The 16,469-nt window shown below is 47.0% G+C and overlaps 2 protein-coding genes across 2 annotated transcripts in view; one reads left to right on the top strand and one right to left on the bottom strand.

Annotated features, from left to right (window-relative positions):
• The window catches only part of LOC135373116 (membrane frizzled-related protein-like), a 608,751-nt gene that overhangs the window by 113,776 nt on the left and 478,506 nt on the right, over window positions 1-16,469 (top strand). The gene's annotated exons all lie outside the window — the stretch shown is intronic.
• On the bottom strand, window positions 9,216-9,713 carry LOC135373140 (uncharacterized protein K02A2.6-like). The gene has a single exon (XM_064606400.1). It carries the CDS (start codon window positions 9,711-9,713, stop codon window positions 9,216-9,218), a length of 498 nt encoding a protein of 165 aa, XP_064462470.1.

Raw genomic sequence — 16,469 nt, 5'->3', positions numbered from 1 at the left:
CGATGTAGCGAGTTATGGGGCCACTCCTGCAGAAGCTATACAAGGCTGCATTTGTTCCTGCTTGAATCTCAGAACGTCACCCTTTTATTAAAAAGGCTGTAACTTTTGGGGATACACTTGGCTATTTCTTTAGAGATTAATTTCATATGTTGATACCAGGGTGTCGAACCGAACCCGAACCCGAACCGAAAACCGTACCCGAACCGTTATTTTTGCCGGAACCGAACCCGAACCCGAACCGAAATTTTCATGACACTGTTGAACCCGAACCGGAGCAGAACCGTAAAAAATAATAGCGGTAACCGGTTCGCAACAAAACGGTTCGGACATAAAAGAAGTCAGCATAAGAGTTCCTCTCTATCCCCGAACGAAGACACATTGGTATCATCATCACGCGCCTATATCATAAATTTCAGAAATGTTCACCTAGCAGTCAGACGACGACGTATAGTAAGTATACTTTCAGCGTCTTTTTAACATGTTGAAGCGCAGTTGTCCTTGTGAGTGCCGCGGCTAGCGCCCCACGCACGCGGTGCGGCGTCTACTCTTCAGAGACCAGGTGCCACGCGGACGAATGAAACACGAATGGAGTAGGCCAGTTATATAGCTCTACAGGACGAATATGTGATCAAATAAGCGCCCAAGATTTCCCTTTGCACGTGAGCAGCACAAATTAAACAAGTCAGAAACATGAGAAGTGGAGAAGGAGCGTACGCAGAACGGTGCCTGTTTGATTGGTCGTGCTTTGAAAAGTAAATGTGGTTCTGCTTATTGGTAGCGCAGTTGTGTCGTCATGACACATTGCCGTTGTGTTGTGGATTAACAAGTACACTGCTGTGAGCTCGGACAGAGTAAGGCTTGCAGGCTTATTTTCGACATGCTTCAGTACGGTTTCAGATCGATTCACGCTGCGAAGGCAGTTTGCCGGCAAGTACTGTCGTCTATGTTACGCTGTCCATCTTATTAGGCTTCCTTTAAGTGTATCTTGCTGGCACTGTGCGTGTGAAAAAAGATATTTTGGGAACAGAAAGTAGCAGGGCTACACCGCTTCAACAGCGTGAACTCTAGTTGCAATAAGTGTTCATCCATTTCTCATTTCTCACTAAAGGGCTACCTCACCGCTAGAGACGTCAATGCAGACAATACCAGTAAGCTATTAGCCACGCATTTCCTGATAAAAGCAGTTTTATGGAACATATATAACGGAAGCGTTGAACCGGTTCGCGAACCGGTTCGGGACTGCGAACCGGTTTGCGAACCGGTTCGATTTCTGGCCTGGCCGAACCGGAACTGAACCGGAACGAAATTAAAACAACGCGAACCCGAACCCGAACCGAACCCGTATTTTTTGCGGTTCGACACCCTGGTTGATACAATAATTGCACGTACCTTTGCTAGTATCGCTTTCCTAGTGCTCTCCTGGCCCTGATACAGCGCAGGTGCAACGACAATAACACCTCAGGTCACCCTTAGGCGCTGTTAAGAGTATGCCATTAATGGTAAGGAACTAAATCGGAATGTGGATGCATAAAAGAGAAAAGTAAAAAGGAAGAGGAAAGAACAGATGAAGACATATTTGGAATGAGTAATTTATACCCGTGAAAAAACCTCCGCTGCGTCACCTATGTAGAGAGTGATATCAACGCATATTTGTCTCGTCCTTTCGCAATTGTGTAATGTCGCACTTTACACTCACATTCGTCTCCGAGGCATAAGACAAAAGGATGGTCGTGCCGGTGCAAGGAAGAGAAATGTTCCTTCCTTTATATATGGCCCCCGACTCGCACGTCGCTTAAGGTAATGTGATTTCACTAGAAGGAAGTGAGCGCGCCAAAGAGAACGAATACAATGAATCCACGGGTCTCTTCCTGTGAAACGCAGTGCAACATATAGCGTCTCCCGCTTCGATTTCATCTTACAAATAGGATTTCTTTACGGCCGTATCTAATGCTCCAGTATAATGTAACGGCATACTTGGGCTCGGTTCGGCGTCGCTTCGTAAGATACTAATAACACCTGATACAAACTATGCGATCTCGGGAGATTATGTGCAGCTATGACATCCACAATTGATCCGGTAAGAAACACCAAGTTGTGGTTTTCGTTTAACGGCAACTTCTACTAAACATGGTTTCATTGCGATCCTCATGTCATCCAGGTTTACTGCTAATATTTCAGCGCACTTCAAGAAAGCCCAGCTGGGTAGGAGAAAGTCAGTGGTTCCCAACCTTTTTCCGCTCCCCTGACTCCTTCTGGCACATGTTGTGAAGTCATCCCCTCCCGTACCTCCGCCGGAAGCACGTACAAACACAAAAAAACGGTTGAGCAGCGCATCGGCTTGTCGAGATGTACACGATGTTAAAGGAAGTAATAACTCCTATTTGCAGGTATTTAGTTACGGGTGTAAAAGGTATAATATTGTTCTTATACGCTTCGTGATTCTATTTACAATTTATTGTTCTATACTTCTCCTTCATACTCTGTGCAGCGTTAATACAAAAACGCACTTTTTTGCGGATACGGGCGAATAGACGTACCGCCATCCCGATACCTCTATCCACTGTTACGTCATTTGAAGAATTGTAATACCCAATCAGACGCCAACGCGAAGGTACACATAACGTTCTGCTCTACACTCTTAAAAATGAACTTGACCACATAGCACGCTCCTAGCCAGCCATCATCCCGAACGGCAACATTCTCGTCCCTGATATGTTGAAAACGGGAGGAGGAGCCTATTTTTGTATCCATAATGCCATACATAATGGTTAAATACTAGGCTCCGCCTCCCATTATCAACAAAGCAGAAGCAAGAACGTTGTATCTGTGGATGATAGTTGACTCATCCATACAAAGGTGTCATAGCCAAAAAACTTTAAATGGCCGTTTGGGGCGGACACAGTCGACAGGCTAGCTTGGTAGAGTTCATAACCCCTTTAAGATATTTGTTCAAGGTTGGCTACAACTACAATGCCCATTGCACCGCATGTTCATAATGCTAAAAATATTATATAGAACTAACACGTATACACCACTTCCAGCATCACCGACGCGGTTCACATTTGCAAAATAAAATAAGGAAAGAGGAGCAAAGGCAGGGAAGATTGGATAAGGAGCAATGGAAGTTCCAAACACACAACTGTCGATGAGATATCTGTGACTCCCTGTTCCTGACGTGTTCTTAGATTCGCGGAGCTGTGCATGTATGAGCGCAGCGTAGATCAGATTCTAGATCTAATCTGCTTCGGAGCTTCGGTTTGATCTGTAAAAGTGCCCAGAACTCAGACTCGCACAGGTACGTCGACACGAATGCAAGAAATGTGCGGAGCGCTTTTTCCGAAACTTTGCGGTAAGAACTACACGTCAGGGGGCGAGAACTCCGTTGTGGTTTTCTGTTCATTTCCAACAATTCGGCCTGACGATTATCATGCGCCTTCTCCACTGACAACTTGAAAGGGTTCCGCACTACACTCTAAATCTAGGACCGTCTAGTAAAGGGTAAAAATTTCAAAATCTTTACCCTCTATTTCAGAAGTTACCGTGTAACCTATGGGCAGTACCCTCTATAAACGTTACGCAGATCACCTATAAATAGAAGTTACTGTCTCCTAACTGCCACACAGACGTAAAAGTTTGTTTGACCAGGCTTGGCTGCCTCTAAGACGCCTGCCGCTACATAACAAATGGTATTCAAAATTAGCTTTTATCAGTGCAGAACACAAACTATCTTTTGCAACATATAGCTATAGCGTACGTAATTCATACAGGGCTATCCAGTGGCGAGAAACGAATGATCACTATACATGCACAACAACAACAACAACTTTATTTTCGGCCTTGGAGAGTGGGGAGTTTCATCGCAACAGGCGATACTCTACCCCAGTGCTTGGTGGAATGGGGGGAATAAAATAACGAGCCCCTTTACAATAACGATCGAAGTCCGATGGTGTCCAGAAATGTCAGAAGAGCTTTGAGCGCAGAGCCTTGCTGGGCTGGATTGGGCCAGGGACCAAGCAATTTCGGTAGGGAGAAAGGGCGAGAGTCCAGCTGACGAAGAGACTCGGAGAGTGTGATTCGGGAAGGTTCGTAGTGAGGGCAATGAAGAAGAATGTGCTCCAGATCCTCAAGAGCACCACAGTGGCAACAGGTGGGAGAATCAATTTGTCTCAAGCGGTAACGCCACTGAGCTGTAAAGGCCACATCGAGGCGCATGCGGTGGATTAATGCAGCATCCTGACGAGATGTGTTTCGTGGCATGCGGAAAGCGAGCATGGGATCAACTCTGTTCAACATAGAGGGGGGAAGAATGTCGGTTGTCCGTTGGCGGGAAGCCAGGGGTGTCACTAGACGTCGCAGAATTGAACGGCGGTCTCCTCTGAGCAGAACAATACGGGTCCGGTTCCGAGACGAGAGTGCTGCTTCTGCGGCGCTGTCGGCCTGCTCGTTCCCCACGACACCACAATGGGCTGGAACCCACTGGAGAACTAGCCTGTGGCCTGCGGCGTAGATAGTGTGGTAAGCCATTAACACGTCGGTGACTAGGGGTGCGGATGGGCCTCGCATGCCGGAAGTTTCAATTGCTTGAAGTGCAGATTTGGAGTCTGTAAAGACTGCCCATTCCCGGGGTGGAAAATGAGCGATGTGTTGTAGAAAGAAAAGGATGGCATAGAGTTCCGCAGCTGTGGAGGAGGTTGGATGTGAAAGGCGTCTTCCGTGCACGACGCCTTCGGATGGAATGACGAAGGCTGAGGCGGACTTGTTGTTTCGGGATGCGCCATCAGTATATGCTGCCGTAAACGTAGAAAACTTCTCGTCTACCAGAGCATGAAAATGGGCTCGGAGGACTTGAGGGGGGACCTGATCTCTTCTTTGCAGAAGGTTTGGGAGGCGTACAAACGTGGGCGGTACCGGGAGAGACCAGGGGGCTTCCGGCGGTATAGTGTCCTTAGTTATGAAGCCAGTGAGAGTCTGGCGTGTCCTCTGCGCTACTCGATAGAAGTCGCTTCCAGGGCGGTATCGAATTTTCCTGAGTAGCGGGTGGCGGGGAATGTGAGCACGCAAACGGAGGTAGTGCCGAGCCGTTTCCCGTTCACGGAGAACTTCAAGCGGGAGCTCACCAGCTTCAGCCAGTACTTGTCGTGTTTCAGCCATTCTTGGAACTCCGAGGCATCGGCGAAGGCTTCGAGCAAACAGGGACCGAAGCGTATTTAATGAAGTTGTTGATATCTTGTGCAGAATAGGAAGGCTGTAAAGCACAGTTGCCCTCACCAATGCCGCGTGAACCGCGAGCAGGGAACGCTGATCACAGCCCCATCCTGGGCCAGAAAGATGTTGGATTGCGGGGAGCCATCGCTGCACTTTAGATGCACATATATGCACTATACATGCACAGATTCACATGCACAACAAATGAAACGAAGAAGTAACTGCAACTGCAAAATATTTAATATTTAATTTGCAAACCTGAAACTACAGCAAAGGGAGGAGCACGAGGACGTCGCAATACAGATACTTCAGCGGTGGTCAACGACATTCAGTTTCAACGAGGTATACTCTTTACAGTCCTCAGGTAGTTGCGAGTCACTATCAGTACGTCGAGAACGTTCCTATTCCTGTCCGATATCTGAGACTGATACGTCAGAGGCACGACTGTGGTAAATCAGAGGCACATGAGGAACCAAAACACTAGGACGAGAAAGGATTAAGCAAAGAAGGGACGTAACACACACACGTATCACGCTGCTTTGCACCGTTGAACCGCGTTGAAGAGACAGACAGACGCTGCGATGAGCGTTGCTTGACTATCCAGGAAAAACATAACGGAAACTTCGTAGTGAACATACCGTACAAATACCCTGATAAAGTTCCATTACTTCAATCCTGTGCTTTCTTCATAATTCTCAACACGATATCCACAGTTCATCCCGCAACACAGACACAATTACGTAGCGGACACTGATCCAAAACTCTCGTACTGAATGTGCGGCTTTTGGAGCAGTACCTATTATAAATGTTACTTCGCAAACAAACAAGAACAAACGAATGAAATGCAGACGCCGAATTCGTTAAGAAGTTACAAGGCCCCTGTAAAGGGTACATTTATAAGTTTCGACGATTGGATTTGGGTTGAATTCAAAAGTAACTTCTAGAGCTCCAACAGTGTCAGCTTACAAGTCGTTTTAACCTCTAAATAGAGGTTTCGGGGAGGTAATCTATACGCTATTTTGAAATATACGACTATATAGAGGTTACACGTCGCTAAAATTTACAATGAAAGGTACCGCGTCGTTGTCACTAGTTTCAGGGACCTGTGGAATTCACCTTCCAAAGCTGTTAAGCTCTTTGTTAAGTGGAGCAGAATATTTATTTCCTGGCGAACACTGGAACTGGTCGCTGTCGTTAAGCGTCAAGGCTGGCCTCTCGAACATTGCGACGTTACCTCCTTAGATTTTCCTTTTCCACTTTGCACACGAAGGCCTTCAGGGAGTCGATGAACTTGATGACGTTCGTGTTCCTTCCTCGCATCTGAAAGCAGCTTGTTCAGCTGCTCAAACATGTCCATCAAATAGGCTAATATCCATTCTTCATCACCCAACCCGCGAAATACGTCATGTTAACCTGTTCATGGAAGAATACCTTGAGCTCTTATAGAAGTCCAAACATGTTTGAACTTCTGGACGAGCTACGTAACAAGAGCTACGTAAGAAACGTTACAGCCATGCTGCACCCTGGCTGTTACGTTTCCCCATGAAAGCCAACGAACGTTTGTACGAAAAAGGCGAAACCTGCGTCCATATCACTGCACCGTTCTTTGAACAGTCACGGTATGAGGGCGCCTTCTTTGGCAAAGTTCACACTATGGACCGTTTCAAGGGCCTCTGCCGATGGAGCTGGAAGTGTTGTTGACGCGAGTGCTAGACCTACCTTCCCTTGACCTCGGGAGGTCGCGTCTTCGTGAGCCTGAAATACCAATTTCATCCCAAGCGTAGGCGGGGCTCCGTCAGTACAGCAAGCACGGACATTGTTCCACGAAAGGTCATGTGACTCGATTAAGGATGACAAGATATCTGAGGCCTTGGTAGTGCTTTCAAGCGTCAAATAAAAGAGATACTCCTGTTTAAATGAGACCGAGAGAACATGCCTGGTGAACATCAGCATCTGGGAGCACGGCGCCACATCAGTTCACTCGTCGTGTTGAATTTTAGAGAGGCCAAGTGATGCGTATTTTACCTCCTGAACAACCTGATTCTTGATGTCGTCGGCCATATCACTTATTCGTCTTCGAACAGTGTTGTTTGACAGCGGAACAGCTGCCACTTTTCGCTCCAGCCCCTTCCATCAATAAGATTTCAACCATGTTGAGTGTATAGGGTTTTATCAAGGTTTCTCAAATGGTGTGTGGCTTCTTCTTTACTTTTTTTTTTGCTTTGCTATTTCTTGTGCTGCGACGTACGAAGCATTCATAACATTGTGGCCTGCAACTTGGAAGGCTCCAGTATAGTCTATCTTCATCTCTTTCAGGACGCTTTATGACGCTGGAAAAAGCACTTTTCATTCTCCTTGTGCTGAGGGTGAACGTTTCGTAATCGTTCCTTCAGCTTGGTCGGCCTCATTAGTCGTTAGACAAGACTTTGCTAAAGATAACGTATCGATGCCTTTGTTCCCCCTTTATTACTGTGCATGTGAACCCGTACAACATACGCAGACTCTTCTTTTGATGCTCATTGCAGGCGTTATGATCTGTAAATGGACAGGGACCTTCCGATGTATTTCCCCCTTTTTATGAGGACCGTTTGAAAAATATTGTAGAAAACCACGCAAAACAGATTTTCTGGAACAAATTGATTTTACTTTTTAACAGAATCTCCCCTCATGGCCTTATGCTTAACCCGACAAAGTTTCAGTTGTTTCATGCCGTTCGAAAAGTAGTCTTTGTCGAACCATGCATAAATGGCCATGGCTGCTATAGCTGAACTTCACTGTGAAATGATAGATCCACGTTCCGTACAAAGTCAGAAATCGACAAAGAATGTCACTTCGATGGCGATTAAATATCACGAAACCGTGGTTCAACTTTATCCGTTCGATTACGATTTGGCTGGGCAGTAAACAATCCCGGCGCCCGGTGCGCTGACGGTTTCTACAGACAAAATTGCTCGCGCAAGACGTAAGGCTTCCGTTCAATGGGGGCACCCGCAGAGTCTGCAATCTCGCGCATACAAACTCTTAGAATCAGCCCTTGCTATACCGTGGATTTCCTCCACGACTTTCCCTGCTGATGCTTAAACAGGGTGTACTGAACACGATTAATCCCGAATGCATGTTCGACCACATTTAAATTGCGTGATCCAGATAAAAGCGAGCCGTTCGCTACTCGTAGCTTGTTTTCGAATCAGACAAAAAGGAGGAGTCAGATCTGCGCTAGCAATGGTAACAGGCACTGGTATTCCACCCACCACCAGAGAAGTGTTCATAAGGTGGACAGCGGCGAACCTGTATCATACACTCTACTTCTGCTTTCGTACATTTTCCCTCTTTACAGCCCTGCCTCGTGGTCTTCTTGATCACACGATTACACTGTCATACGTATGTCACAACAAGCGCGTGAAACTTAACCGCGTTGATGTCACTGTTCACAGAGCCTTTGAACTTGACAACACTTCACAACGCGCGTTCTACAATGACATGTTAATGAGTGTAGTAGTTAACAATTCTTGTTTCTTTCGAAATGTGATTACAGAGTAGGCATGCTCGCGCTTGCGAGTCAACGCACATTTCAAGGCGGTGTCGATGACGATCGTTCTTTCTGCAGTCGAAACCGAAACGACTGGTGCACTACATCCCTCCCCCACTTGAAGCAGAAAGACGCAGTCAACATTCTTCAATCAGCCTCTTTGGTTTCTTTGCAAGTCGCTGTGAGCGACTTTCCGGTGCTGCACCAGGCTGTGACGTCGTTGGCTTGATGACCGATTCACGCCCTTCTGCGTATGTGGGGCTCGGTAGTTTTTTGAAGTAGGCTTTGTTTCGGCAAAGTCGTTTGCCTTCATTGTTGGAGGCTACGGTCATATTCCTTTTTGTGGCAATCACAGTCAGGCGTTTAGGATCCTCTTCTTTTGAGGACTCCCTCCCCCATGGAAAAATCTCGGCGGCAGGCATGTCTGCGTTGGTCTGCATATGCTTTCAGTGTGCTCTTTTTCTGAGCATCTGTAGTTACTTCACGTCCTTGCGATGGAAGTGTTGGTAGCAGACCTCTGGGGTCTCTGTGAGACATCAGATAATATCAGACTGTGAGGCGTGCAGCCTGTGGTGAGGTGAGGGGTTTGTCTGTAGTTGGTAAGGTATGCATGAAGCTCTGGCTCTAGATGCTCTCCTTCAATATGTGCTGTCTGAGTGAGCTTTACTAGTGGCTTCATGAATCTTTCCACAGTTCCGTTGGCTTGCGGCCAGTAGGGTGTCACTTTTCGGTGAGTGAAGTTTAGTTCAGTGGCAAATGATGACATGTCCTTGCTGTTAAACGGTGGCCCGTTATCAGGTTTGACGACATCTGGTGTGCCAAAAAGGGCGAAGATCTGTCGTAGTTTTGGTAGTACCCGTTCGGTAGATGTGGATCGTATTGTCTCCACGACTGGGAAACGCGAGTGCTCATGTATGACGACGAGCACATATTTCCTGACTGCAGGGGTCCGTGGAGGTCGACTGCTACCTGTGACCATGGCCTCTCTGGAAGATGTGTCATCTGAAGTGGTTCCTGGAGGGTTCTTTCGTCACACGCTTGGCACGGGATGCAGTTCTGGATAGTCTCGCGCCAAACTGTGTCCATTTTCGGGAATCATACTTTAGTGCGCAGAAGTTGCTTGGTTTTTATGGCCCCTTGATGGCCAATATGGGCCAGCTGCACGGCACGCAGACGAAGTGATCTGGGCAGCAGGATTCTGTTGCCACGAAGGACGATGCCGTGGTGGGTCGAGAGTTCGTCCTTGACTTTTGTGAGTGCACTGATTTCAGTCAAGTCGTCTGAAGAGGAAAGGTTCTTTGTGAGGTGGGAATCCATGTATTTGTGTTAATGGTTTCTACGACAGCTCGGTATAAGTCGTCACAGCTGCTGCGAATGTCATCCAGGGAGAGTGCTCTAGGTCTGGCTGTCTCTAAGGTGAGGCATACAAAATCTTCAGTAGCACGCTGAAGATCCTCTTTGGGTGTTTCCACAGGGTTGCGGTCATTGATACAGGACTTGAAAGTCATAGAGCTGCACCGCAGTCGCCACCTCTCAATTCGTGGAGACATGTTGGCCGCTTTGGTGGAGAGTATAGTCGTGAGTGGTTTATGGTCTGTTACCACGACAAATGGAGCTCCGTAAATGTACAGGGGGAAGTGTTCACAGGCCCAGACGACAGCAAGGGCCTCATGCTCTGTTTGTGAGTAGCTTTGCTCCACAGCTGTGAGTGAGCGACTCGCGTGCAGTACTGGTCTTGGGCTAGTTTCATCATCTCTGTGCTGGGCCAGTACTGCACGCAATCCAACCGGGCTTGCGTCAACGATACGTGTGGTGTGCGCCTCTGGATTGAAGTAGGCGAGAGTTGTCTCCTTCACTACCGCTTCTTTGATCTGTGTGAAAGCGTCCTGTTGGTCTGCATTGACTCCATTGCCACTCTGCGCCCTTTTTAAGTAACTTACGAAGTAGGGCGATGATGGTTGCAAAGTTAGGCACAAAAGGAGAGCAGTAGGTTGCGAATCCAAGGAAGCTTCTGAGTTCCTCGACGTTTTTCTTTAGGGGGGGGGGGGGGGTAGGAGCTTTCTCAATAGTTGCGACTTTGCTGGAGGATACTTTCGTGTTGATACAGGTTCGTGTACCAGTATATCATCACTGCTGTTCAGTCATCCAGGGATGTCGGCGATAACAGTGGAGATTGCTCGTTGGAACACTTCAGCAGCTGAGCAGATTCCAAAGAACAGCCGTTTGTATCTGTACAAGCCATATGGCGTGGCAAAGGTGGTGATGGTGCGAGATTCTTCATCGAGTTCCAACTGATGGTAGCCATGCCTCAGGTCAATCTTGGAGAATACTCGGGAGTGTGTGAGTTGTGCAGCCATGTAACCGAGTGTAGGTGTGGGGTGGCGTTCTCTGAGGATGGCGACATTGGCCCACCGCATGTCAACACACATGCGGATCTGGGCTGGGTCACAAGCTTTGGGGACCACGACTATGGGAGATATCCATGGAGTAGGGCCTTCCACGGGCTCAATGATATCAGCAGCCTGTAGAGACCGGAGTTCAGTCTCCACCATAGCCCGGAGGGGAGGTGAAAGGGTACACAGCGGGACTTCTGGGCAACCGGGGGTACGGTGTTGTCGAGTGCAGGTGTACACTCATCCCTTTCAATTTACCAATTCCGGCGGTCGGTTCCGGGTATTGATCCAGGGGTTCAGGTGTATTGAGAGAGTGCACGATGTGCAAGAGTCAAAGGGCGGTAGCCGATTCACGACTGAGCGGTGCTGCCAGTGGGACTGTGTCGTCCTTGATTACTTCCGCAACTGTGTTGCAGCACTTGTTAGCATGACTGAGTTCCACGGAGAATTCACCAATTACCTGTAGAGGTTTAGAGGACCCATATGGGTAGATCTGGCGTCGTGATGTGTGTAGATTTTGCTTATTTCAAAGGGTATTGAAGGTGTGCTCCCCCATTGTGTTGATCGTTGCTTCCGAGTGGACGATGGCAGTAGCGGTGCCAAATGGGCCATGCGTGATAGCTGCTTGTGTCAAGCTGGCACGGCGGTCCCTCGTTTGGAAGATTGACTCAGAGGAGTCTGCCCTCGTAAGGAGATTAGCTTCATCTGCCTGTTGTTTGTCATCACGGGGCCGTGACCTGCAAACTCATGCAAAGTGGTTTGCCTTGCAGCATTTGTGGCAGGGCTGATCTTTAGATTGACATGGCCCTGACCGATGCGGGTATGCTCCACCGCAGGGTCCACAGGTCCGCTCTTTTTGTGTTCGAGACGGTTGGTTGATCTGGTATACGATCTGGTGTCTGGTTTCTGGTGTCGATAACGATCGTTCTTTCTACTGTCGAAACAGAAACTACTGGAACACTACAATGAGTACTAACAGGTGGCAATGCTGGCGTCCAACCATCGCACCATCTTGGGTTAGCAGGCGCAGCGCCCTGGGGGTCATTCAAGTCCAGTGTTGCCAACTCCAGGAAAATGTCCATAGGTTTAGGGGATTTGACGCCTGCATGGTGAAAAAAGAATTCCTTGGAAATCCAGGGAATTTTACTGCCGTGACACTTGTACTGAAAATTCCATGATATACAATTTTCCCAGGCTCAAGCAACGGAAAACCTCAACCACAGAAGGACTTGGGCTGATCGCTGACCTCACTCCATACCGTAATTCCGACTCCAAAAAAACCAAAGCGAGCACTTCCCTATCCAACTGACTGTAGTTAACTTCAGTTGGCATTAAATTTAGAGACCCAAACAGTGAGTCTTTCCCGCCCTGCATTATCTCGATGAGCAATAATCGCCCTTACCCCATGCAGCGAAGCATAACAGGACAGGACAACCAACTTGTCAGGGTTATAATGCACCAAGACACTGGTGGCTGTTAATACTTCCGTGCTCTTCTGAAACGTTTCCTCCTGCGCGTTCCTCCAACTCCACTTCCTACTTGCTTTCAGCAATCGATGGAAAGGCTGCAGCAGGCTTCAAACATCGGGCAGAAAACGGCGATAAGTATTTAAAATCCCCCAAGTAGCTCTGCAACTCTTTCACATCACGTGGTCGGGGAAGTCTAAGAACTGCTTTCACCTTTCCAGGACGAAGTCTATCTGCACAAATAACATGCCCGAGATACACAACTGCAACCCTGCATTTTCTAGCCTCTATAGCACAAGCTCCATGTTCTTCAAATGGTCGTCATCACACAAACCAGTAACCAAGATATCGTCGAAATAAACAACTACGTCTTCAAGATCTCTAAGCAGATTCTCCATCTTGCTTTGAAATAATGCAGGGGCAGAGGTCACCCCAAATGGTAACCTTGAATACTGATAAAGGCCTCGATGCGTGCTTATTGTTACATACTCGTATTTTCATGATTCCAGATCCAACTCGATTTGCCGGTAAGCGTCTTTTAAGTCAAGCTTCGTGAATTTTTGCCACCCGACAGCTTAGCAAACAATTCTTCGACACGCGGAACAGGATACTTGTCAACGACGATAACGGGGGATTTTGTCGTAATCTTGAAATCGCCGGAGATCCTGATACGACCATCGCGCACTATCACACACGCATCGCGCTTAATCGCACCATCGCGCCCAACCCAGGCGCGCAAAGAGAAGGCTTTACCCGGCACGGCACGGCACGTCCCACGGAACGGGACGTGCTCGGGTCTTCGGGTAAGACCGGGCCCGGACAGTGCTCTAACATCGCCATATAACTAGGGTTTGTAGTTTTCGTCATTTTCTTTCAAACTAATACGGGGGAGGGTAGCGTTTATTGGCATTTATTCGGTTCAGTAAAAATCTGATTCTTCCAAAAGCGTATACTCCGCCTCGACAATAAATGCAGAATGCGGGCATCTATTCAATTCTCCACGGAGGTCTTGCTGGCTTGACCGTGTTTTCACGGTCCTGAGAAACGAAAACAAGGGTGAGTCTAAGTCGTTATTGGAGGGGTGTATAGCCAAACGAGCGTAGAAATGCGGGGTAGTTGGTAACTGTACATAGTGATAATTAAGTGAATAACTCTTTGTGGTAAGGTGAATGGTTCTCCTACAAAAAGGGGCTGCCAGATTTCGCACAAGAATGCCTCGGTTGAATGCCGGCAGAATGTGGTATATCGCATTCCGTTAACATGCGAGAAGATTTATATAGGCCAGACTGGGCGCTGCATTAACACTAGACTGAACGAACATAGGGCGTTGGTCCGGAGCACCACTCCATCAGGACACCTGGCTCTTCACTGCAAGACCTGTGGGTGCTCCCCGATATTCAATAATACCACAATAGAGGGTGGGTTCAAAACGCGCGTTGCTCGGGAAATTCTGGAGACCTTCTTAATCACTATGTCAGATGAAGATCACTGTGTTAGCACACCGTCATTGTCACTCTTATCAGCCGAAATGGACTATCTTGGAACGTGCTGGGATCGCAACCATTATGTGTTGAGCAGCTAGTTTTTCTGTTTTGCTGTTGTGATAACGTGTTGTCACATTCCTTGTATAATGTGTGTTGCAAGTAAACTTCTGTTAGTTGAGAGTCAGCAGTTCGTTTGTGCACCTCGTCCGTGTCCCTGGCTGCGTTCCGTGTATCATTATGTATAGCCAAAACAGCTCAAAGAGTACATAGTCGAGCTAGATGGCTAGGAAGTCAGTGATCGGCTTTTGGAACTGTTTGGGATTTCCGAACATTCCCTGTCGATAACAGACCTCACAACCATGTCATCCTTCTAGAAGTGCTGAAACACACCGAAACAAGGGCACTTTCTCAAGATAATAGTGGGGTATTAGTGCGTCGTACGCTATCGTCTGAGCGTACGTAAGGAATAGCCTGGTGGTTCCGCGCGAGGCTTCCTTTATATTTTGTGCGTGCGCGGGACTTCTAACACTATCCCTTACGTACGCACGATGCACTAAAGCTCTGTAATGCTAGGCTCGACCTACGATCCACAAGTGTGCATTCCAACGGGAATTTCACTTTTCCATTCAAAAGATCACAGCTGACATGGTACTGCGTATTCCGATTCTTCGGAATATTCCGAATTTGAAGAAAATCATTCAGGGGTGTTTTTCGGCATTTTTCGGCAGATGCCAAAACCCACAAACCCAACATACCACACAGTCATGATCCAACCATTAATCAGAACGGTATTGTTCTGGCTCCTGATTTGTTGCAAATGAAAGGGATCCGCGTTCTTTGCATATTTAATGCACGATACAACGTCTCCACAAAAGGCGTACACACCCCATTTTCACTAAATCCGGCGAAAGGACCGCATCATTCGAAATGATGGTCGGCTAGGATCGTGTTTGCAGCAAGGGTGAAGATTTCTTTTAAAATCTTTTAAGAACTTTTAAAAAGTTTGGGCGCACTGTGGTATTCCCTTTCAAGAACATTCTCTCTTTTTCGCTCAACAGCTGATCGTCTTAAATGCAGTAGAAGTGATCGGACACAAAATCATTCGCAGCTCCAGGCGACGCCTTAATTATACACGTCGGTGCTCAAACTTCATTTTCTGCATTACAAGAAAACCGAAACCTGATTGTTTTTAAATTGGATTGCGCTTCCTCTCGTTGTCATGCAAACCGTCTCCCAGAACTTTTGATGTTGTTCTCCGAAATTATTATATAATCCAGTGAAAGAAACCGAGAGGGGAAATTACTTTAGCCTGCATCAGAGCAAGAAAAACGCGTAATTTCGAGAGCGCCTTGGTCCTCTTTTCTTTTATGCCCTCCGTAGCGCATACGTTAAGACGTGGCTAAGTTACTTTGAAACGTAACTATATGTTGCTTTTACAATTATTTGTGAAATTAACTGAGTTACAGCCGCTCTTCTCCAAATGTAACTACAGGTTTTCCCGCTCAATTGGATTCATTTGCCTTTTTTTTATCTTTTTTTTTTATCTGGGCGCCAGACTAAATAATCCACCTGCAAATTTAGAATCCAGGTGCCATACCATTAAATCAGAACACAAATTTTTTTATCCCGGCGCGAAATCAAATATTCTGCGTACAAAAATTTTAATCCGCGTGTCGTATCATTTAATCCGTGCACCATTAATTTTAATCCCTCGACGAAATGAATTGCTGGCAAGTGTATTTGATGATGCGGCAGCTCCAAATGACTTCGTTTTAACGAAATTTTTTTAATATTTTCGATTTTCCTGACAGGAGCGCGTCTACCAACAAGGCAACTTCCTTCCACACAACATTTCCTTGTGACGAAGGCAACTGGTTAGAAATATAGGTTAAATAATTATGTAAACAGATACGTTGATCTGAAACAACACGAAGAAGGAGAAAAACGACGGGATTATAGAGCTATAATCCCGTCGCCATTTTTCTCCTCTGTCCTGCTGAGCGTGAACACAAACCATCCGGACGACATTTCTGGCCTGGTAGCTGTTTGATTTACTTTCAAGCAGGCATATGTAATGTGCAAAACACTGAGCTTAACATTGGGAAGAACACTGTCGGGTCCTGCACGTATTCGAAACAATTTACTCAATGAAATTAAGGAAATAAATAATACAAAGAACACCATGGAGTACATATAGATGGGTAGAAATCCAGCGAACCGGTAGAGAAGTACGAAGGGAGTACAATTTTCTTGGCTCTGCTATCGCAACTACGGAGCGATCTTCGACAAATTCATTATAGGTGAGAAATCTGACACGCTCTACAAGTCTCCATAGCAATAGGCTGTTGGCTGCCATACAAGCGAGGACATATCCTCCCCCTTAGAGCTTGTT

Source organism: Ornithodoros turicata, unplaced genomic scaffold, assembly GCF_037126465.1.
Source record: "Ornithodoros turicata isolate Travis unplaced genomic scaffold, ASM3712646v1 Chromosome21, whole genome shotgun sequence".
Lineage (NCBI taxonomy): Eukaryota > Metazoa > Arthropoda > Arachnida > Ixodida > Argasidae > Ornithodoros > Ornithodoros turicata.
The sequence above is the reverse complement of the archived record's forward strand: the minus strand, read 5'-3'. Positions and strand labels throughout refer to the sequence as shown.

Excerpts from the sequence above, each read along its gene's own strand:
- LOC135373140 (XM_064606400.1), bottom strand. The coding sequence starts at position 9,713 with ATGGTCACAGGTAGCAGTCGACCTCCACGGACCCCTGCAGTCAGGAAA.